Genomic DNA, 22,605 nt, shown 5'->3' with positions numbered 1-22,605 from the left:
GCCCAAGGTAGGAGTCATTTGAGCCATACTGAGCAGGGCTGTTGTAGCTCCGTGTGTGTTGATAGGTTGCTAACAAAAGAACAAAATCTGGGAAGGATTAGTTTGGGCAGGGAGGGACAGGCAGAAACCACTGATCACAGTAGTAATTAGTTTTTCACACACGTTTCAGTTTCAGTTGTGTTACATCCATGCTGTACATCCATGTTCAACTGATGGTGCTTTGTTTTGAAGTATTTTCAGCACACAAAATGTTTTTGCCTGGGCCATTTCTCTTCAGTAAAGATTTATTTTTTTCCCCCTCCTGCTCTGGTAAGCAATTAGAAACTATCCAGCCAATCACATAATTGTACTAATTCCAGAGGAATACCATTGTCTTCCAAAATAATCAAAGGGAAAAAATGAAACATTTCTTTAACTCTTCTCAGGATTGAGAGCCTGTGACCCATAAGCTGATTCTTAACAAGAGAGAATGAAGTAATTGTTTCCCATTTTAGATTAAAGGAGAGAGGGAGATTTTTTTTTTTTTTCCCTCTAGGTGTGACATGATTTACTGAAAAATACATAGCAAATTTAATCTTGAATTGTAATAATCACACCTTAGATACTGGGAAAATATTGCAGAATACGTGAGATGCTGAACAATACTTTATCTTAATTACTATTCTGTTTTTTTCTGTGGCTATTTCTGTGCAATTATGTTAAGTGCATGCATTTCAAAAAGGCTGTTACAGAGGATGAAGTTCCTTCTGTCTTTCAGTTGAATATATATTTCAAACAAGAAAGCAGTGATTACTTTTCTTCCCAGAAAGCTGAAATCTGGACAGTGCCATGGTGTGAACCTCTTGCTGAAGTTTGTTAATTTTAGTAAGCCATTTCTGTGTACAATGTCCAAAGAAATTTTTTTTTTTTTTTTTGGGAGAACATTTCCATTGGTGTTTTATGTGCAGTGATTTCTTTTACAACATTGTTGTATCTTTTTTGTTATCCATAAGGATGTAATATTAGGTTACCAATTTCTTTAATTCACCTTCCTGTTTTGTGACATAACAGATTGTACAAGATGCTTAATAATGACATCTTTCTTCCTTTTTTGCTGGTGTTTTGCAAGTTTTCTAGTAATACCCTCTTCTGTCTGTTTTTGCAAATAAGTATAGACAGACAAATATTTAAACATAGTCTTTTGTTGATAGTATTAAGTAGTACATGTGCCTTTATGTGCTGTTCTGATAAATATGTAAATATACCTGAGCAACTAATAATGGTGTGGCTAATTAAAGCTGTCAAAGCTATCTCTCACTGAAGAGATAGAACATATTTGCAGTAATGTGGGGTGATGTATCTGGAAGAACATATTTCACATTTCAAATTAACAATTTTATTGAATGGATTTAATGAATCTTCACTTAGTTGGTATATAGCTTTTGTATTGACACTTTAATTTGACATTTAACTCATTTGTTTGGAGTCACTTTTGTTAAAGTTATTTTGTTAATGTTGTATTTTCTTTTATATATTTTTTTAAGTGAAAATGGCAACAATTAGCAGTGATTGTAGCAAAACTGTGAAGTGGTTTAAGTTTCCTGAGTGATATTAGTAATTATGTTACAGTTAATATAACTTGATTTCTTTTAGATCAGCAAGTCAACGTTAAATATGCATAGAAGACTGTAAAGTAATATCTAAAAAGGATTCTAATTTTTTTCAGGTGGGAAAGAATAATTTTGAAAGGTGGGACTTCTCTTTGGCTCTTTGGAATAGAGGAGGAAAGGAATGTTCTTTTCCCTTCTTTGTTTTGTATCATCAGTTCTCATTGCTCACCTCTGTTAATATTAAAAATCATTAGGCTATTGCTCAAGTTTTAATCTGGAACTTCCAGTTACATTATCACAAAATATAAGTTGTAAGTGTCCAAAAGTCACACAGAAAGTTTTCATGTTTCATGTATATTTCTCTTTCTGTAATCCAATTTCAAAAGACTTACCAGCAGATAACAAGATTCAGTGTTGTAATAATAACAATACTGTTGTATTTAGTTATTGTCACAAAGTATAACAGTATTACCTGGTGATCATGTCTGCAACTATCAAATTGTTTTCCAAAGCATTCAGTTTTGTTAATTCCAGATGCTAACAGATGTAGCAGTTTAATACAAACAGAGGTATATTAGCTACAGTGTTCTGGTTTTGCTTAAGATTTAGTTGTGGTAAAGTACTGCTTCTATTTTAACTCCTAGAACAGGTGTTTTTCCTAGAATAGTTGCTTTTAATATAAATTGTAACAGAAAAGGAGAAAAGTCTAACTCCATATTACATTGCTAATCCTCAATAATTTAACTGAAATTTGGATTTTTTTTCTTCAGAAACTGAAAAAGTGACAGTTGTTACTGCTGCTGCCACCACCACCAGCACTGCAGTAAAGCAGGAATCTCCACAGACAACTGCTCCTGTAGGCAATGTGCAGGAGAAAATGAATCCAGCTGACCCCTTAAAAGTAGCTCAACAGGATGCTGTGACTTCAGAACAATTGGCAAAAATGCAGGAGACTGTTGCAATAGAAGGATGTACTGATGAGGAGAATATGGACAGTGAAGGAGAGGGGATGTACAGAGAACGTGATGAATTTGTAGTAAAGATTGAAGATATAGAGACACTAAAGGTAATCTGAATATTTGCTGGGGGGGAAACTCAGCACAAAACCCCTGCATATGAATTTAGCCTCAAGGAACTACCAGAAGAGGAAAGGCTGCAGATTAGTTTTCACTTTCTATTCTGTTATTCCCTGACTGCTGCCAAAATGCCTTGAAGGTGTTTTTCTAGCACAGATTATAAACATGTTTTGAATGTGCATGACCCACTTTATGCTGCATACATAATAAAGTAAATATGTGTGCTGGTAACCTCTGCTAGAACTTGGAATTACCTACTTTAATATTCAAAAGCATAAATTTTTCAAAGGCGCTTGACTACTTTTGGGGTTTTTTTTTAGATAGGAGTTGACTTTCAAGTGTAACTTTGCAAAAGAACTTGAATAGAATTAGCTTCTGGGGTTTTTTTAAGAGGTTCTGATTTGTATTTCAACAAGAAATTATTGTTATAAGCAACCAGTACAACTCTTCACATGAGTGTATGTGAATTTTCTTGTTGTCTTTGATTGTTTGGTTTGGTTTTGTTGCTTGACCTTTTCAATGCTTCTGCATGTTAACCTTTCCTTTTGTTGCTATCATAGCCAGCAATATTCTTACTCTTAGAAAATTCCTAATATTTTTGATTACTTGTCTCTGTGCTCATCCTCTTTAGCTGCAGTTTTAAATTAAGTAATGCAGCTTTGTCACATAAGACAAGTGTTATCAGTTTGAAATATTCTTTTGTCACTTATAAAATGGATTCAGTTATGTTAGGAGAAATTTTGAATTTTAAGTTTGTCAGTTCAGGAGTCATGAAAAAGTAATCAGTGTTTGACTACATTTTCCAAAAGGCTTTTTTTGAGTTAGTAGTTTGTTTGTAGGATCTACAGAAAATTCTCATTCAATTGATAATTAAAAATTTGCCTTGATGCAAACAGAATTTAATAATTATAGTGTTGGAATTTTAAAATACTTATTTCCATTTTATCCTTGGGTAATTTCATCAAAAAATGTGATGCACAAACACATTTCTGAAAGAAAAATAAGCACTGTTTTTAGCAAACAATTTTTATGTTCTTCCAGGTTGCTTTGCAGACAGGAAAAGAGCCCCCAGCTATCTGGAAAGTACAGAAGGCTTTATTGCAGAAGTTTGTTCCTGAAGTGCGTGACGGACACAGAGAGTTTGCTGCTACTAACAGTGTGAGTCCTTAAAATTCCTTGGAAAGCCTCATGGGAGCTGCTTTCCTTCATGGCAGGCTAGAAAACGAAATAGAATGTGATTCTGGCATACATGCTTAGCAATCATCCTAGAGGGGAAAACCCCCTCCAACCCAAACTCTCCCTAAAGACATCTGTGGAATGATTTTTCTGCTTTCCAACACGGGGTCTTTGCTAACATTTTGGCTGTGTAAGGAACAAGTTTTCCTGACCAGAATAAAACCAGTGTAAAAAAGCTTTTGAATCAACTGCTTTCTGCAATATGAGTGATACAGAGAGGATACAGTTTTAACAGGCAGCCTTTCACCAGGTAGATGCTCTTGGGATAACACATATGGAGAATAAGATAAAGGGAGAAAAAGAAGCCCAGAGTATCTTCCCTTATCATATTGTCTTCAGTTTTAATTATTATCTGTCAATCTGATGGAGAATTTTGTTTAAATTATAGATGCTGTAGAGTGGCTTGTTGTTGTATTTAAACATGGGGGAATTTAAACTGATTTTTTTTCTTTAGGATTGATATTTTTACTTGTTAAAACTGACAAATTTTACTTAACATAAACAGTTGTTGTGGTTTGGTTTTTTTTTCCTTTTAGTATCTTGGGTACTTTGGGGATGCAAAGACAAAATACAAACGAGTGTATGTGAAGTTTGTTGAAAATGCTAACAAAAAGGAATACGTCAGAGTATGCTCAAAAAAACCACGAATCAAGCCTGTCCAGTCTGCAAGGTATTTTATTTCAATTTGTTTTTCATTTTGCTACATTATTTTCATATTAAGAACACACCTGTTTTAATAAACAAAAGTTATAACTTTTTCAAGAATATTCATTGTGCTTTAATATGGAAACTGAGAACTGTCTGGTTTGCTTTAAGAAATTAAATATAAATTACTGCCTTGTCTTCCCTACTCTGTTCTGTTCCATAATGAGTTATTTTGGAGGTGTTAGGGTTCTCCATGCTATTTCTATGTCATCCTTTGCCCTACAAGCCTGCTAGTGTACTGATTTTAATTTCTGTGTTGTTTTCTCATATCATGTGGACTTTGCTAATTAGGTAGTTTTTTTCTGGATTGCTTTAATGACCATTCTGTCCTGGTATACTGGAAGTGCCATGCTTTCTTCAAAATCCTGGGAAGTAAATTTAAAGACAGATGTTCATGACAGTGCTCTTCATTCAGGAAAACATTGGAGTTTTAATTCTAGTTTGCTCTCAAAAAAAGCAGTGCCATCAGATAATCAATTTTATGAAATAATCCTGTTCTACTAAATATAGCTGGGATTTTGATGCTCCGTTTTTCTTGGGCTGTAGAAGACTGTTCCAGTAACTGTTCTTCCAGTGCTCTGAAGCAACCCCCTCTTTTAACAAAACATGATTGTGATGAGCTTGTTATGCTTCTACTGTTCTCTCAACACTGCTTTGGGCTTTTCTTTCTGTTTGTACTGTTTGCATGTTGTATTTCTGGAGAAATCAGTCAGATCCCACCTCTGTGTGTTTCACTGAGCTCATTAAGGGAGGTCTTTCAATTTTCCATTGCTCTCATCCTTCTACTACCTGTTGTCTCCATCCATTGTGGTTTGAAGTCTCCATTTCTGACAGATGTCTAGAATTATTCTCAGTGTTCCAGAAGGTACTGACAATGATTCTGCTGTACATATCACTGCTTTCCCACATTGACAAAACTCCTCTTTAGCACTTCCCAAGACTGTATTCCCTGCTATGCTCTCAAAACTGTATTGTGTTATTAGTCCTAAAGTACGGAACTTTGTGTTTCTAAATTAACATTCCTGTTTGCTTCCTGTTTTGAGGGATGGGAAGAGAAAGGCATTGTTTGGTCAAGTATTATTTCAAAAATATAGTAGTATATAAAATAGGTATGACCTAATACCCAGTTACAGTGAAATAAGTGTATATAATCAGTGGGGAGTATATTCTGGTTAAATAAGATTATAGCTATTTTATTACTGCCAAAACTTGTGTGGTAATTATATTCATAAACATTCTCCTCATAATATTGCAGGACTATTCACTGCAAACCTAGTAATAGCAACATCAAACCCCCTGATCCACCAACACCAAAACCAGCAGCAACAAAAGTCTCTTCTGTGAAACCCAAAGCTAAACAGCCAAAGGTAAAGGCTGAACCACCACCAAAGAAAAGGAAAAAGTGGAAAGAAGAATTTTCGTCTTCCCAGTCTGATTCTTCACCTGAGGCCCAGAGTGAAGAAGATGGTGAGATACTGTTGCTGGCATCTAGGCCCTTTTGAACTTAACTGAGAAGAGTATTGTAAAATTACATTTTTTGATGTTGCACATTTTTCTGTACAAGCCTCAGAAATAAAATATAAAATCCGATACCATGCCCTGCAAAATGAGTTTCTTAAAATTTCTCAGTTGCTGTTGGTGTATAAGCAAATGTGTACAGTTTAATTTATTTCAAATGTAATTTATCTACATAAATATCTATTTTATCACTTGCTGTCTATGACGGGTGCAATTGTAGGAAGAGAAGCCAATTTGATTTTTAAATACATCTTAAGAATGAGATTCTTCATTAGTTTTCCATTGCAACTGAACATCATGTCTAAAATACCATTCCTGTAGTGTTTGCCTGTGTGCAGATGTGGGCAGAATTCAGATGGTGCTGTTGTTTTTTCAGAACCCAACGAGAAATAGCAGTTGACTTTTTGACTGCTCCATTGCTTGTCTGAATGCCAGCTGTTCAAATGTAGCCTGCTGAGCAGACTTGCTATTAAGACATTCATAGAACATTGAGATTCAATGTTTGCAGGAACTCTCCAGAATAAAAAGGGATTTCTGAAGTTCATGGTGTTTATAGGGGTTACCTGTGGTAGCAGATTCACAGTGCATTTTGCATGGTTCCATTTCCTGTATGTTTGACACAAAGCTTTGTATATTGCTCATACTTTATTATTGCTGCAGTTCTAAAGCATCCTGGTGACTTTTAAATATAGATACACTATCACAGGTGTACTGGCACACTGCCTCTGTGAGAACAGCACCTTTCAAATATTTTTCAAGCAAACTTGCCCAAGTAACACTGTCCATATTTAAGACCTCAAGTAACCTTGTGGTTATGGTCATCCCTGAGGAAGTTTAACAGCCTTGCTGGCTGAATCACTGCAAGATCCTGGTGTCAGACCTTCAGCCTACAAAAAGCTGCAGAATGCTTACTAGTACTGATGGCTACTCCATGTACATGTTAAAATTGCTATCTATGAAAAAAATAAAAGTTTCCTCAGAGTAAGCATAAGTATGCCTATATTGCTACATTAATAAAATTTTTTTACTTTTTTTTTTTCAGTTTAAAAATTAGATGTGATAGACTTCAGTGATATGTAGGCTCTAAGTGACACTAATACTCAGAAATTCTTTTTCCTGTTGGATGAGTTTAAATTTTGTCATTTTGGGGAGGTACTGGCCTTGAAGTGAAAATTAGGGCACTTAGGGGGTACTTCACTTGACTGAAGTGATGAATTTTCCTGTTTCTCTTGACTTTCACCTACAATAATAGGAAAATGTTTAAATTCCTTAAAATATAATCTAAATGCTGATAGTTAAAACATTCAACCATTTGTACCATATTTAGTGTCCGCCCCTGTTTTTGGTAGTTCATTGCAATTGACTGCACTGAATTTTCATCTCTTGGGGTACCAGTAGAGGTCACTTGTGTTTTAAGAAAGAAACCTTCAGTTATGAAGAACACAAGTGTTTCTAGGATATTGAAGGGAAAAAATTCATAATGTCCTGTTTATTTTTCAGAGGTTGTACCTCCAGCTCCACTTGTTACTCGCTTTTTGAATACCAGAGCTATGAAAGAGACTTTCAAGAGCTACATGGAGTTGCTTGTTAGCATTGCCTTGGATCCAGACACAATGCAAGCCTTAGAAAAGAGCAATGGTACAGTATGTTTAACATTTGTGTGTTCTTACTAGATTTTATGATTATTAATCAGTAAAGCGAGTGTTCTTTTTAAAAAAACTCACAAACCTAACAAAATTCAGGTTACATAACCTCATCTGAAGAATCTACACGTGTTATGTGTATATGTAGTTTTTTGCATTATCTCTTTGAACAATCAAAGTAACTTGGAAATACTGTTTTGTCTTTTTTTTTCTGCATTGGAATTTTGCTGTGAATGTCAGAATTGAGCTATTTTTTCCTACAGTTACTGTACTTCAAACCTTAGCAAACATTAATCTAAAATTACAGGATTTCCAGTGTGTTTGCTTTCTTATGAAGAAATAGGCATATAATTATAAGTAGATATGTTTCCTCCTACTTCTAAAAATTTGGCTTTTCAAATTCTGAAATCTTGAAATCCTGATCAAAGAAAATTATATTAATGCACACTTTTTCTTTGAAGACAAAATATTTGGATTTGTTTATCCTAGTAGACTCCAGGGTACAACTCAAAACTCCTATTTCTCAAAATTTAGTAATACACTCACGTTGAAAGATAAAGGTTCCAAAAGATAAATCATTTCATGTATTATTTAGCTGCAAGCTGTTATTTTGTACTACATTCCGTTTGCCTGTGTTTAAAAAAAAAAAAATCATTTCTAGCCTCTCCTCTCCTGCCTCTCTTGATTTGAGTGTGAATCAGTGCTTATCTCAAGACTTCAGAGCCATGCATTATGTCAGTAGTCCCACTAAAATCAAAGTAATTGACTTTAGAAATGAAATGCTCCATATTGAGCTGTAAGTTTTCACTGCTGGCCACATGCCTAAGTTCAGCTTTATATTGTGCAAGTCAGAGTGGTTTATCAGATAACTTTTATCAGTAAGCACTTTCCTCAAAGATTTTGTAATAAATGCCAGCAGGACCATTTCTTGTAAAATGGAATAACAAATGTCAAAACCACATACTTGTCTTCATAAAACTGCCAGCTGTATTGCACAGAAGAGGCTTATGTAGGAATTGGTGTAACATTGTCTCCAATATTTATGTTCTGCATTGCTCTATCTTAATTTTTCCTTGCAGCAAAGTCAGAGAAAGAGCAGGATTTCAGTCAGCAATTAAACTTGATGCTATCTACACCAGCTTAGTGGGTTGATAAAAAAAATCTTTTTCTCTCACATTTGAAATTAGCTTATGTGCTAATTGCTTTATTTTTTACTTTTCACGTTGTATATTAATGGATCAAAGTATAGCATGAGTATGAATCTCATTATTGTGCATCTCTTAATAATCAACTGTTGTGGGTTTTTAATGTGTCTTTTAGATGAGCTACTTTTGCCTCACATGAGAAAGATTGATGGAATGCTGAATGACAACAGGAAAAGGCTGCTTTCCAAGTTACGCTTGGATCACGCTTTCAAGGTATTCTTTCAAATTCTAGGCTTTGAATAAAACCTGGTGGTTTGGGTAAATCACTGAATTCATGCCATGCAGGCACAGCTTAAAATCCATTTGTAACAGAAGTTAATATGGATTGGAAAGAGATGCTATAAATTTAGTGTTTGTATGTGGCACTTGGAGAACATTTTGGGATGGAGGAGTTTGTACTGCAAAAGTAAAGTTCTAGTTTTACTCCCCATGCTTTCTGGTTTGTTCTCAAGCATTTTTTCCTTTAAGCTTTTCAAGTTTACCGAAAGAAAATCTGTTTCCTGTCCTTCTAAATCTTTTGGTTAAGTGACTGTATTGCCTAAAAATAAACTTTTACATGAAACAGCTATGCTGTGGAGCAGATGTCTGAACCTCTTTGAAGTAGAGAACATGATCAGAGGAGTTTAAAACTAGGATAGAGGGATGCAAGAACAACTCATTTGTGTGCTCTTTCATGTATCTTCAGCATGGAAGGCTGAGAAAAGTGTGGATAACAAGCCCATATTACAGCAGCTTTGACGTGGTAATAAAAAAACAGGTCTGGATGTGGCCAGGAAAGAGAGAAGCCGTACCATCTCAGTAGAGAGAAGGTAAACGGGAGGATAATCACTGTGCTTCCTACTGTTCCCACCCACCCTCTCAGCAGCAATGCAGAGCTTGCAAGTGCAGGAAGGTGATTTCCATTCATGGGGTCATGTAGGTTAGAAAAGATCGATTCCAGCTGTTAACTCAGCATTGCCAAACCTGACCCAAAGTGCCACCACATCTGCTGCATGTGTTTCAGAGACCTCCAGTGCTGGTGACTCCACCACTTCCCTGGGCAGCCTGATCCAGTTCTTCATAACCCTCCTGGTGAAGAAATCTTTCATAATATCCACTCTAAATCTCCCATTGCCTCTTGTGTTACTGCTTGGGAATAAGACACCCTTTTGTCAGTGTCTATAATCAGACTGATTATTTGTTGTAACAGTTTTGAGGCCAACAACAGTAAAGCAGGCCTGACTATAAACCCTGTCACCAAACTTGCTCTTTGCCTCTCTTTCCCTGACCCCCTTTCCTCTGTACTGTCCCACAGCACAGAGACACTTGGAGAATGAATGCTGTTCTTTGTACTGCTGTGAGCTTATATTTGAGAACTAGGTGAGGAGAGAGATAACAGACTTGAAAGTTCTGCCTTTTCCGTCATGAAACCTTTTCCCCCATTCCATTTCTGGTAAATTTTGTGGGACATAAGGTGGCTTTGTTTCAGGGAAGTGACCACTATCAACCAGAGAAACAGCTATAATTCACATGATTCTTGAACTTTTACAATGTTAGTTATGCTGTTTTCCCAACAGCTGAAGAATTTGTACCTCCTTGAACAGAACTGCTTGTGGCTTACTCCTTATAGTAAAAAGGCCCAGAGAGGGCTGTATAACCAATAGCTTCAGAGAGGTAGCATGTGTTAACCCTCCATTTCTGTTTTTCTGTTGTGGTAAGAATTTTGTGTTAGTAGTTATTTATATAGATACCTTTTTTTGACTTGTCTGTGCACAGAAGATAGACCAGTTAAGGGAAGATACAAATTTTTAGACTTGCAATTACATTCACAGTACACAAAAAGTGAGAGGTAGTCACACTTGACTTTTTCCTAATTTAAGTGGGAAAAGCTACTACAATTCTCTGTAATACCTACATGTAATTAAGCTGGAGTTCATTGAGTTCATTGTGAATACAATAGCTTTGCTGTGTGTTCAGTTAGCAGGAGATTATGTGTCATAATTCTAAAGTTAACTTCAGACTGTATTCCATCATATCTGAAAGATGTTAATGGAGTTAATGGACATAAGGAAGGGATCTGCTTGTGGTTCATCTGCAGGATAGAAAACCTTTTCTGTTTTTCTTCTGATGTGACAAATGCCAACTTGTGCCACCCTTGGGTCAATGTCTTGGAAAAAAAATGAAATGCCTACTTGTCATCATAAGTGCTTGGGTTGGTTAGGAAAATGTGTTAAAAATGTGTTTGATGCTCTTTAAGAAACAGCAGGTTTCTGTTCCACCTTTAATGAAATAATCAGTTCATATATTAGAGTTGAGTGAAGCACCGAAGAAAGCAATAAGTTAAAAGTATAATTTGTCATTCACTGATATCATACAGTTTGAATGTTTTTATTGTACTGCATTGATAGGCATGGATGAATTTAATACTGTTTTTCCACTGGATGCAGTTAATATGGAATATGTTAGCAATGTATTACAAACCAAAGCAGACACTGAAGTTAGCAGTCAGTGTTTGTAGTTTTGCCTGTAACATTTTTCATAGTTCTAACAGTTTATTGCATCCTTTGGGTAATAGTTGTTAGAAACAAAATTATGAAATATTATTGTTGCTTTAGTTGAAGCTCAGTAAGTGAAGCATCTCAGCTGAATTGTGTAAACTTTATTTGAAAACAATTATGTGTCTCATGCTCCCAAAGATGCAGTCATCACCAGTATTTACTTCTACATTCCAGTTCACATTTGTCAGTTGTAGGTCAGTGGTGTGGCCATGGAACTGTTCTGGTTCTTAGAAATTCTCCAGAGGAAGCCAGAAGTGGCCAGAGCCCCTTGACACTCCAAATCAGCCTTGAGGAAGGCTGTTATAGTGGATAGCAAAACTAAATAATTCAAACCTGTGTCAGTTGTTCCACTTTGAAAGGATTGCAAGGACTGGATATGGACAGATTGGCTGGTCAAAGTTACTGCTACTGGTCAAGGTTAACTGTGCAAGTAAATCTCTTAATAGCTGTTTACTGAGAGGTTTGATTAATAAAGTAAAAAATGTGTGATATGAATAAAGATCTAATCAATTACAGACAGGTGAGGTTGTTGTAGTCAGGTACTGTTTGTTAAAAGAAAATATAAAAATGGAGTCAACTTCATATTTAACCCAGTTGGTCACAGTAAGGCCCTTAAGCTGCAGCTTTTATTAATTTTTCCATATGTGTATTTTTCTGCCTCATACTGGAGTGTAATACAAAGATGCATGTTTATTTAATGTGAAACATTTTTTTTCAGGGCCAGATTATGTAGCATAGCAGTACTATTTCAAAGCAGCTGCTAAGATAATGCTGTATTTGTTCAACAAAATTGTATTCAAATTTACTCAAACAAATAATGTAGAATTGAAGCTGACAGAAATGCAGTTCATTCTCATGAGTTAAAATGTCTTCAACTTGTACTTTTTTGAACCAGCCTTCTATTTCACTCTTCATCTTACAGATCTGATGATATGCAATTAGTTTGTAATTTGCAAAATCTGGGGCAAAATCTATGGAGATATTTAGCCATTTGATCCCCACATGCCTGACTATGCATTAAATACTTTAAAATCTTCAAGTAACTTAGCCTTAGAAATTCTTGGGTAGAAATGGATTGGAAAACAATTTAGAAGTTAAAAATTGCCCTATGGAGCTTTTTCCCCTCTCTCTTTCTAGTGAGAGAATCACAGATGTCAACCTGATGTAGAGTGAAAGGATCTGCTGGTCTTGAAAAATTGCAATAGTCAGAAACAGGTGGTTGTGCTTTCCAAGCCAGATTTGGTTGTATAATCTGATAAAGACACTTTATCAGGTCTTTGTGGAAGAATAATTTTTTTCCTAATAGACTGCACTCTAATCTTTTCAAAATAAAAAGGCCAGTTTCTCATCAATGTGGCCATTCTTGATTTTTTCATAATCCTTTGTCTTTATATGCTCTGTTCAAGAATGCTTTGGAAAACTTTCCTGAACTGACAGTGGTCACTCGGGACTCCAAGACAAAGTGTGGAGGGGCATCTGTGTCTAAGATCAAAATGAATGGTAAAGCTTACAACAAGAAAACACTGAGGGCTTCTAAATCAACCACTAAATCAGCACAGGTGAGTGTTCACAGGGTTTGTTGCTGGCACCATCTGACTTCTGCTATGACAGCCATATTGATATAAAACACTGCTGGTTTGGTTGGTTGATCAAAATATAAAATCTTTGAGAGAGGTGCTTTTTCTGTAACAAGGAAAGGTTAAAAACCAACAGTTAAAGGAGTACATTAAATCATTATTATAATTAATATGTGAAATGTAGTTTGTCAGCTTCCAGGGCTGTTGCTGGAGCAGCAAAAATTTGCCTTCACCATTGCTGCTGTAGATCATAATAAGTCATATAATAATAATGTATATAATAATCATAATACAGTTTCTTACACTTGCTGCAAAGTAAATGATACAATGGCTTCTAGATCAAAAATTTAATAAAAATAGTGTTAACCCTGTAAAATCTGAGATCAGATAACACTTGTTAAAAATTGAGTTCTATCTTGTTCCGTTCCTCATTTTCAATGGCAAAATGAAGCTGTATATCTTAAATTTAAAAAAAAAAACAAACAACATGGAAGAATTTTGAGAAGCACATATTGTTTATTTCATAGAATTTCTGGGGAACACTATAACTAGATTTGGCTTGCTTAGCCTCATCTCCCTGTAGTAAATAGGGCTTGGCAAATGACATGTACCTATACCTCACACACTTGTATTTCTTGCCAAATTAGCCTAATTTTTAGGTAAGTACAAATCATTTTTCTCAAGCACAAAGTCTGTGTCTTTTCCTATTATAGCCATCAGTCTGGTAGAATAATGGTTAAACTTTGGTAGTTCTTGGAGTACTTCTAGAGAAGGGGGTGCATTACCCATTTTGGCTTTGCAGTGCATTCAGGATGACTGAAAGCATTCTCACACCTGGTTTTGATAAAACAACATGGGAAGTAGAGATAATTATGATATAAAGGGAATCACCGTTTGCCAAATATGTCACAATAATGATTTGGATGAAGCACTCCCATTTCTGAATTGAGCTAAAAAAATTGTTTACAGAAGAAAATGTATGTCATGTCTCCTAGTAAATAACATGAATTTTCCTAAAATAATTGTTCTTTTTGCAGGAGTTTACAGTAGATCCAGAAAAAATTCAGTTGTATTCTTTGTATCACTCACTCCATCATTACAAATATCACATATATCTAACATGTAAAGAGGAGGTAAGTATTGCTCTCATTCTTTGCATTCATTGAGGGAATTGAGTCCAACTTGGGAAGCTGTTCTCACATTCTTGGTAAAGGAGTATGGATTGAGGCCTCCTATTTTAATTAATTATTTATGGCAAACAAAGGCTACACTATCCACGTGGGTTGCCCCTAATGGGAACTGCTGCTTAGAACACTCAGATGTGAGGCTTGCAAGGTTTGTGGGATTCCCTGAAGGGTTCTTCGCTTTTATCCAAAATAAACAAAACAAATGTTATCAGTGTATTTAACTCCTTGGATCTAAAAGGTATTTTTTGGTCTTAGAACACCATGCCCTTATTTCTTCTGCATAACCTTGCTGGGAATATTTCAGGTAGTAGAAATACAAGAGTTGAGCTCTGGCTTAGTTGTTAAGAAATGCATTTTGGGGGACATTACCCTTGTTTTTAAAACTGAAAGATTTTCTAGCAGAGAAGGTTCGTATTTAACTGCAGACTTTCATAAAAATAAAAACTCTCCAATTCTGGCAGGCTAACGTGTGTGTGTGTGTGTGTGCATCTCTGTCCCCCTCCTTCTTTTTTTTAAATAGATTTCTTCTGTTCAGAAGACGAGTGCAGATCTAGGCCAGGAAGAGATCGTGCAGCTGTGCATGAAAAACATAAAATGGGTGGAGGATCTTTTTGAAAAGTTTGGTGAACTCTTGAATCGTGTCCAGCAGAAATGCTCCTAACAAAAATGTATCCCAAATCCCACATTTTTGTATGGCACTAACCTGATGGAACAGAAAGCTCAGAGAGAGGCTCTGATTTCTTTTACAATGCCAGACTGCATTCTTGTTCGTAGCCATTTTTATTTCTCTTTATGGAACTTCGTGCCTTGGCTCGTGCTAAGGAAAAGTGATGCTGCCAAGGAAATCGGTCCTTTGGAGATGGAACTAAACATAAACCTAACCACATTTTTAACCTGAAGAGTTATTTTCGATTTTGTAAACTCTTGGATAATTTAGTTTTATTTTCAGAAATGTTTTTGACAAGTCATGAAGCATGCACTACATATACTTTTTTCTTTTTTATTGCTCAACAGATAACAACACTTAAAATACTACAGATTTTTCCATCCCTAAGTGAGAGAAAAGTCACCGTTGGGGCGAACTAATTTTTACATGTCTGGCACCAAATTTAGAGTTTTGTACATTTTGTGAACAGAGCTGGAGTGACATCAGTTTCTGCATACCTATATTGCCATCATAAAATCCAGAAATTTCATTATGCTTTATGGACTCCTTTTACTATTGTCATGTTCGGGAGACCGAACATGGAGTTGGTGCAATCCTATGACTGCTTTTGTGTCAAATTATATTGTAATGAAAGACAATGACCTTAACTATTTTCCCTGTTTTGAAGAAAAAATATTTTCCTTTATACTGTGGTTTTTTTTTTCTTTTGGAAAAAAAAATCAATTGTACATTTTATCTCACTAATAGTTGTATTTTTCACAGAGGAAATATTGTGGTTAAAGTTGTTACATGTATCTTTGTAATACACTTTCCATTGTTTTCAGTAAATCCTATTCATTTATATGTTGATTTTATATTGTAAACTATGTATCTGGAGGTAACCCTTTTGTTTATACAGGTTTGCTTCAGTGTTAACCAGAATAATGCATAATGCATACTAGACTAGTTTTGCTTTAAGTGTAGTTGTGTTAGACACTGCAATTATTTTCTGGTATGTAAAAATAAATTTCTTACTAAACTAGCACTTGATTAACTGAGAGTTTAAATGAAGAGCTACTACACTTTATCTTGGTCAGCAAAGATTGTTGATTGAAAATAGACTATATGCAGTGTTAAACACAGCTTACATAATTGTTTGTAGAACTGACAGTTGCAGAGCTGTTCTCTTTTTGGTGCCTTTCAAGTCTTCAGACATCTTTGCAGCTTTTCTCCCCCCTCCAGGTTGCTAACACTTAGTAGTGCCACTAGTCACACTCAGACAATGAATGTAATGGGCTCTAATCAGGAGAACATTTTCTTTAAATTTGCCAATAGAATGCCTTATTGAGTCATTCAGAATGGAGATGGACTCTACTGGCATCCTAAAAATAAGTCATGTTGGTCTTTTTTCAGATAATGTCGAAAAGAAACTTCATTCCTTTATCCTTTTACTGCCACTTAGTGCCTTAATTTCAGCCAAGAGAGCAGGGTTCACTATTAATTGGCCAAATGAAGTAATGTTCATTGCCATGTGACCTTTCCCCCATGTTTTGATCCTATTTAGTTTTTAAATATTCATTAGACTGTAGAACTATAAAGAGTTTAATGAATAGATGTGAAAATGAAATTATTTGATCTTGAGTAAGCAAATAGAGGTTTGAATATTAAAGTATGTACAGAATTTTAGCTGGTTAGATTTAGAACCTCATAGGATGTTTACCATATTTCCAAAGCTTTTCATCCTTAAAAAGCAATAATTCTCCTTTACAATTTGTGTGCAGACTGCGATGAACAGAAATGGGTATGTGCCCTTGCCTTTTTTAAAGCCTCTTCCTCGTGGTTTTGCTTTAAAAAGGGAGGTCACTGTCGTGTTAATGACACATTGTGCTACTGCTATATCTGCAGTTATCAAGGAGAGGAGGTGGGTTTGGGTTTAGGCAGAACGGGCAGATTGTTAGAGCACTCATGGGGCTAATTAATTCCCACGGTAAAAAGAGGGGTAGCTGTGGGGGTAAGGAATTTCTATGGTTTCAGTCCTGCTGGGTCTGGTCAGAGCTCGAGTTTATAGGGTGAAACCAAACAGCAGAGTTACCAGCCTTGGCAGCAATATGATAAAATGATTTTTAATGTAAATGTGCACACTGGAGTAGAAATGTGCTTGGTACACTCTTCAATCTCGAGTGGGCATTCCCAAATTTACATCCCTTACTGGGATAGCTGGCAGTGGCTGTAGGCTCACCAGAGGGAGTTACTTGCCCAGGCAGAGTTCTGTTATAGTTTGGAAATTCCTAGTCTGTGGTTTTAAAAATCATTAGGATACAGGCTGAGGGAACAATGGAATCAGCTCCTTGACGGTGTAGTAAAGAGCTGGTCTGACTTTGTCTCTCTCACACCCCTTCCTAATGAAGCAGCAAGTTGAGAGAGTTCTCTGTGCTTTCTAGAACATTACCACTACTGTGTACTTACTCTGGGTTTTCTAATCTAGAAGTAGCTTTAGAAAACTGCTTTCAGTCCTTAGAAGCTGAAGAAAGAGAAATGAGAGGCTTTTGGAGTAGCTTGTCCCTGTTTAAAAAGGAAGTCATTTTAGTAACAACCATTTAAAAAAAAAAAAAAAAAAGGGGTGGGGTGAGCCAGGATGCTCTGCACTGCCATAGAAAGTGACCTGGCTTATTTTTGGCTGTTTTGTTCCCAAGGCCAGTTAAACCAGCACTGTGCCTGTAGAAGACAGGAAAAACTTGTCTTATAATAAATAAGAATAAAAATAACTACCCCAGACTATTAAAGATTAACATAATGGAGCTTCCATCTTTGTCTTGGGGTGTAGAAATGGTGGCTGGATTATTAATTTACAAAACCAGAATAAGTAAAAGCATGAATCTCTTGAGTGTGTTGAAGGGTCATAAATCAAAGCAAAGCTTTGTTAGTAGGATTGAAGAGGTTTTTTTATACTGAAGCAAACTTAATGAAAAAGTCAATGTACAAATTACTTTTTTTGCACAAATACTTTCTTTTGTTACATTTTAGATAATGAAGTCTGCGCCCACACTTCAGATTTTTTCCCCTTGGAATAACAGTGAGGTCTTCATCCCTTAATAGGACAGTGGAAATTGAGCACTGATTTGACTGCAAAGAAGATGCACTAGGAAGGAACAAAGCCCTCCTTAGACTATGAATTAGCAAAACAGGAATGAAACAAATTGCCTAATCAGTTATTTGGCTTTTAATCCTACTATTCTTTCCTTTCGTGTGGCATCCCAATTTACACTGGGTTTGATTTAATTCAAATTCAGCATTGCTCTTAAAGGCAGGTTTGCTTTGAGATGCTACTCCCAAAGTTTTGCTAGCAAAAAATCAATCACAAAATCGGATTGAGAAATTGTTTCTGAAAACAGCTAAGGACTTTTTAGGGTCTTTGAGGTTCTGTGGCATGTATTGTATTCATATCTTGTCAAAATTAAATACTACTTTTTAAAAAGGTCAGATCTTACAGGCTGTCTTCCAAGTAAATGATTCCCATAGGATATATTTTAAATATTATTTAAATATTTACTACTATTTAAAACAATTTAAAAGCAGAAAAGCTAATACTATGGATCACAAAATGTCAGTGTGTCATCAACCATTTCTTATTTCGTTGCCAGCACTTGACATTTGGTCTCTCTTACCCTATTATGAACCTGTGCATTTCACAGTGCACATTCTGCCATATTTTATTATTTAAGCTAATATTAACATGACATTGGTAATAAATGCATGTTTTTCTGCATATCTGTTCTACATATGGCAAAAATGAAGCTAGGGCTAATTAAGAGACACTATGCATATTCTTAGTCCAGATTTTCAGGTGGTCCATAATACAATGTATGGAAATGTGAAAAAGGACAGTTTTGTACCATTCATGATGTTATTAACTAAACCCATTAAAGTGAAAACACTTTTTAAACAAAAACCTTATAATGCTTAGTCATTTGTTATTAAAATATTAAGTCTCGAAAAAGTTAAGATTGTTGGAAACAAATTGGCAATTTGGAATTTTTCCTTTATTTTCTGCTTGAAACATGAAGAAATACAGGTGTAGGGTTTGGGGGTGGTTTTTTTTATTATGTTACCTGAACTGAGCTTGTTTGGATTATGTGGATTTTTTAGTTCTGGGTTCTAAATGTTCTGAATTAATTTGTGCAATACAGCTGCCAGACCTGAAACTGCTGTGGGAAGTGAGGAGCCAGACTGTTGGGGTAAGAGTTTTGGTATTTCCCCCCCGCCCCAGCTACAAGGAATTACCCTGGATATCCTTAGCACTGTTCTTCCCTCACACCAAGGGCTGAACCCCCACTCCATGCTGTGGATGTTGTCCATAAGATCCACAGCAGCCCTTCTCTGAGCAACTTATTTGCAGGAAAAGGAGATTCTGGAGGCTGGAATAGTTTGGTTTTTTTTAAATGACCTTCTGTATAAACTTCTTCCCAAACCAAGATAATTATAAAATGAATCATTCTCCCATGAATTGATTGTTGTTTTCTCCAAAAAATACTTTGGGAAGGAGAGAATATCCTGTTACAGTCCTGAAGATTTCAATGCTGTGTTTCAGATACAACTTTTAATTTCTGAAGGTTTTTTTTTTTAAAACAAAAAGAAAAAGCAAGGCAAGAAGCTGAACGCACACAGCTTTTTAAAAAAGGAAAGAAGGAAAGCAGCTTCTACTATCAGCAGCTTGTGGGTAAGTATCTTAGGCAATCAAAATTACTTGCTCTGCATTAGCTATTTGCCTTTTCCATAGGTAACCAAACAAATCTTTGTTTCATTTCTAGAAACTGAAGAAAACCATATTAATTTTTTTTTTCATTTGATCTCGTACAAGAATACAACACTAAATACAGAGAACAAGCTATTTATAAAGGAGAAAAATAAGTGGTGCGTCAGGGAAGACAGCAAACAACATTTCAGGGCTGTACTCTCTCATTTGTCCTGAGTATATCTTGGGTTTTTGCTTTTAAAAGTTCAACTGGGCATTTTCTTTTCTTTGTGTCTGCTTAATTTTGGTTGGTTTTGTTGGGGTTATTTTTGGCTACCTGATGCCCAAGTGGTAGAGGAATGCAGCAGCAACAGCAGAGCTCATGAGCAGGACTGAAGGAGCAGCTAAGGTCCTTCATTTTATAGTTCAATTTATGACTAAATGAAGTCTTTATTTATATGTGTGATTTGAAATTGTAAATTATATAATTGGGAATACGTGTTGCATCCTTCTCAGACTCCTAGAATATGTAATAGGAAGACCTTTTAAGTAAAATTATGTTGATTTGCATAATCCTTTCCTTTCTAACTGTGTGGCTGCTAGTGTGATTTGTCAGTGCATTATTTATGTATCAGATATTTTTGCTATGGCAACAGCAGGTAAGTGATATGATAATTGAATAAAAGCTGGAGCATCAATATTTTATTATGTGGTTAGGTCAAATGGTCAGCTTGTTCAAAGCTCTGGGAGAATGAGGATTTAGAGCTCTTCCCTAAGTAAAGCAGCTTTGGTGGCTTCTGAAACTGTTCTGAAAAGAGGGAACCCAGGACATCTCCCTGGCTGTCTCGAGACCCTGGCAAGGGGCTTGGAGACCTTGGTACGAAGTCAAAAACAGCTGTGGCTTGGATTTTAGCCTGTGGGAAAAGCTGCCAACTTTGTGTGAAGATTTACAGGTCGCAAGAGTTTGAGTTAATGTAACACAGGGTGAAAAAGTGGAATTTTGGTGTTTATTAGAATGGGTTTCAGGAGGCAAGACTGAGGAATTTGGGTGTGTCTTGTCCTTCTCCTTCTTGCCCTCCATCTTTCACTGTGATGGTGACACTTTCTAACACAGGTGATAGGTATTGTGAATTAATCGTAAATAAAGTGCACGTAGTTCATAGTACAAAATGTAAACACTACCCTAGAGGGCAGACAGAATGCCATGATCCAACCTGCTAGATAGAGCTTAGCAGGTCAGAGAAAGAATGTTATAGATAAGGAAAAATAAACAACTTTGAGAAGCAAAACCGACGCATCTGGATTTCTTCTTTGGCTGCAGGGCTGAGAGGAGAAGACTTTTTATGATCTCGCGGTCATCTTGACCACAGAACCCCGAGATGAAACCTCCCAGATTTTTGTTGTTTGTCAGAATGCAGAAATTCCTGTCCCTACAGCTTTCCTAACAAACAACAGTATGGGAACACTTATTTGTTTCCGTGCAGCAATGTTGTTTAGAGGTAGTTTGACCACAGTCAATGGACTTTGCACTGGAGGAGTTGAGAGTGCTCACGTGTTCTGTGGGAATCCAGGTGTTGCAATTCTGGAACCAGCTGCCTCAAATAAACCCCAGCCACCAGGGAACAAGAAATGCTTGGCCAGGGACTGTCACTTTCTCTTTGACATGAACTGTACAAGTTCCCTTTGAATTTAGTGGGGTAATAAAATTCTTCAGGATGCTTCTGGGGACATTTTCCTATCCTAAACCTGGCAAAATATGGCATAATTGAGTTAGGTGGCCTCAGCACATTGTACAGTAATATAAAAGGTAAATTATAGATTCCTGCTTCTGGCATACATAAACAATAAGCCTTATTCTCTGCCCTAGAGCATATATGATATGCAGCTGTTTTCTAAGAAAGTCAAAACAAATGGTCAAAGTCAAGAATTCAGTCTTGCTCAGCAGATCCATTTAGAGTTCTCACTTTTCTCCCCCATTGCCCATCAGCTCCTGCTGTCCCATTAAGCTGGTGCCTCGAGTGAGTGCTTGTGGGATCATGCCCTTTTCTGACCCAGAGATGGGGCACACTGAGAGGCCTTTTAAAATCTTTTATTTCAGTCTCATGTGAAGGGTGAGACAATACAAATGTTCTCATTCACACCATCACAATCAGAAACTATTTCCTAATTACCATACAAGTGTTTCTTATCGACTTCTACTACACCATACTGTAAGTACCTTAAAACCAATCATCTAAAATTACCCCTTCTATGTCCTACAACAATACATCTTTCAGAGTTCTATTTCTCTAAATTTCCTAGTCTTATTTGTAAAACCATCTTTTGAAACTCTTTCTAACTCCATTTCTCTCTCAACAATGTCTATCCTATTCCATAACATTTCTAAGTCAACATTTCTTACCTCGAAGTTTACATACAGATACATACTGTGTGAGCCTTCTGTCAAACTTGAAGAATTCTCTACAAATTCATTTCTCACGAGTGCTCACTGTGGGAGGAGGAACATGGAACTTGTCCCACAGTGAAGTTACCACCTCACGGTGCTTCAGGTGGACCTCACTGCTCCTTTGGGCTCTCCACAGCTATGAACTGGTGAGAGCTGCTCCCCTAATTCTAAACTCACCTAAAGCCCTTTCGGTAGGAATTTGGGTTTGTGATGCAAAATTGTGGAGGCCAGCAGAAATGGCCCCTCCCAGCTGGGTGCAGAGTGACTCCTGCTATCTGAATTATTCACTTGCTCATTCTGGCTGAGCAGGTTTCTGGCGCACAGAGGACACTGAGCCTTCACTGTTCTGAGAGGAGTCTTTGCATGCTAAATATTTTTCTTTACCCGCCATGTTCATGGCTTGGTTAGGGCTATAAAATTGGTTGGGAGATGTTTTCTGTATAGTGAAAAAAAAAAAAATTAACATGAACAATCTATGAATAATTAATTAAATATAGCTATTTAAATT

General features: G+C 36.2%; 1 protein-coding gene across 2 annotated transcripts in view; it reads left to right on the top strand.

Moving 5' to 3' along the window:
- QSER1 (glutamine and serine rich 1) overlaps positions 1-19,423 on the top strand; it is a 44,760-nt gene extending 25,337 nt beyond the window's left edge. For both annotated transcript variants that reach the window (XM_021527604.3, XM_021527605.3), the window contains exons 5-13: positions 2,360-2,655; positions 3,707-3,823; positions 4,438-4,571; positions 5,862-6,073; positions 7,625-7,762; positions 9,088-9,185; positions 12,916-13,068; positions 14,124-14,219; positions 14,794-19,423. In XM_021527604.3, coding sequence (XP_021383279.2) covers positions 2,360-2,655; positions 3,707-3,823; positions 4,438-4,571; positions 5,862-6,073; positions 7,625-7,762; positions 9,088-9,185; positions 12,916-13,068; positions 14,124-14,219; positions 14,794-14,934 — 1,385 coding nt within the window. In that variant the 3' untranslated portion in view covers positions 14,935-19,423. The remainder of the gene's footprint in view (positions 1-2,359; positions 2,656-3,706; positions 3,824-4,437; positions 4,572-5,861; positions 6,074-7,624; positions 7,763-9,087; positions 9,186-12,915; positions 13,069-14,123; positions 14,220-14,793) is intronic.
- Positions 19,424-22,605: the final 3,182 nt, after the last annotated feature.

The sequence above is a fragment of the Lonchura striata genome, chromosome 6, assembly GCF_046129695.1.
Source record: "Lonchura striata isolate bLonStr1 chromosome 6, bLonStr1.mat, whole genome shotgun sequence".
NCBI classification, from domain to species: domain Eukaryota; kingdom Metazoa; phylum Chordata; class Aves; order Passeriformes; family Estrildidae; genus Lonchura; species Lonchura striata.
This window is presented reverse-complemented; position numbering and strand designations above follow the sequence as displayed.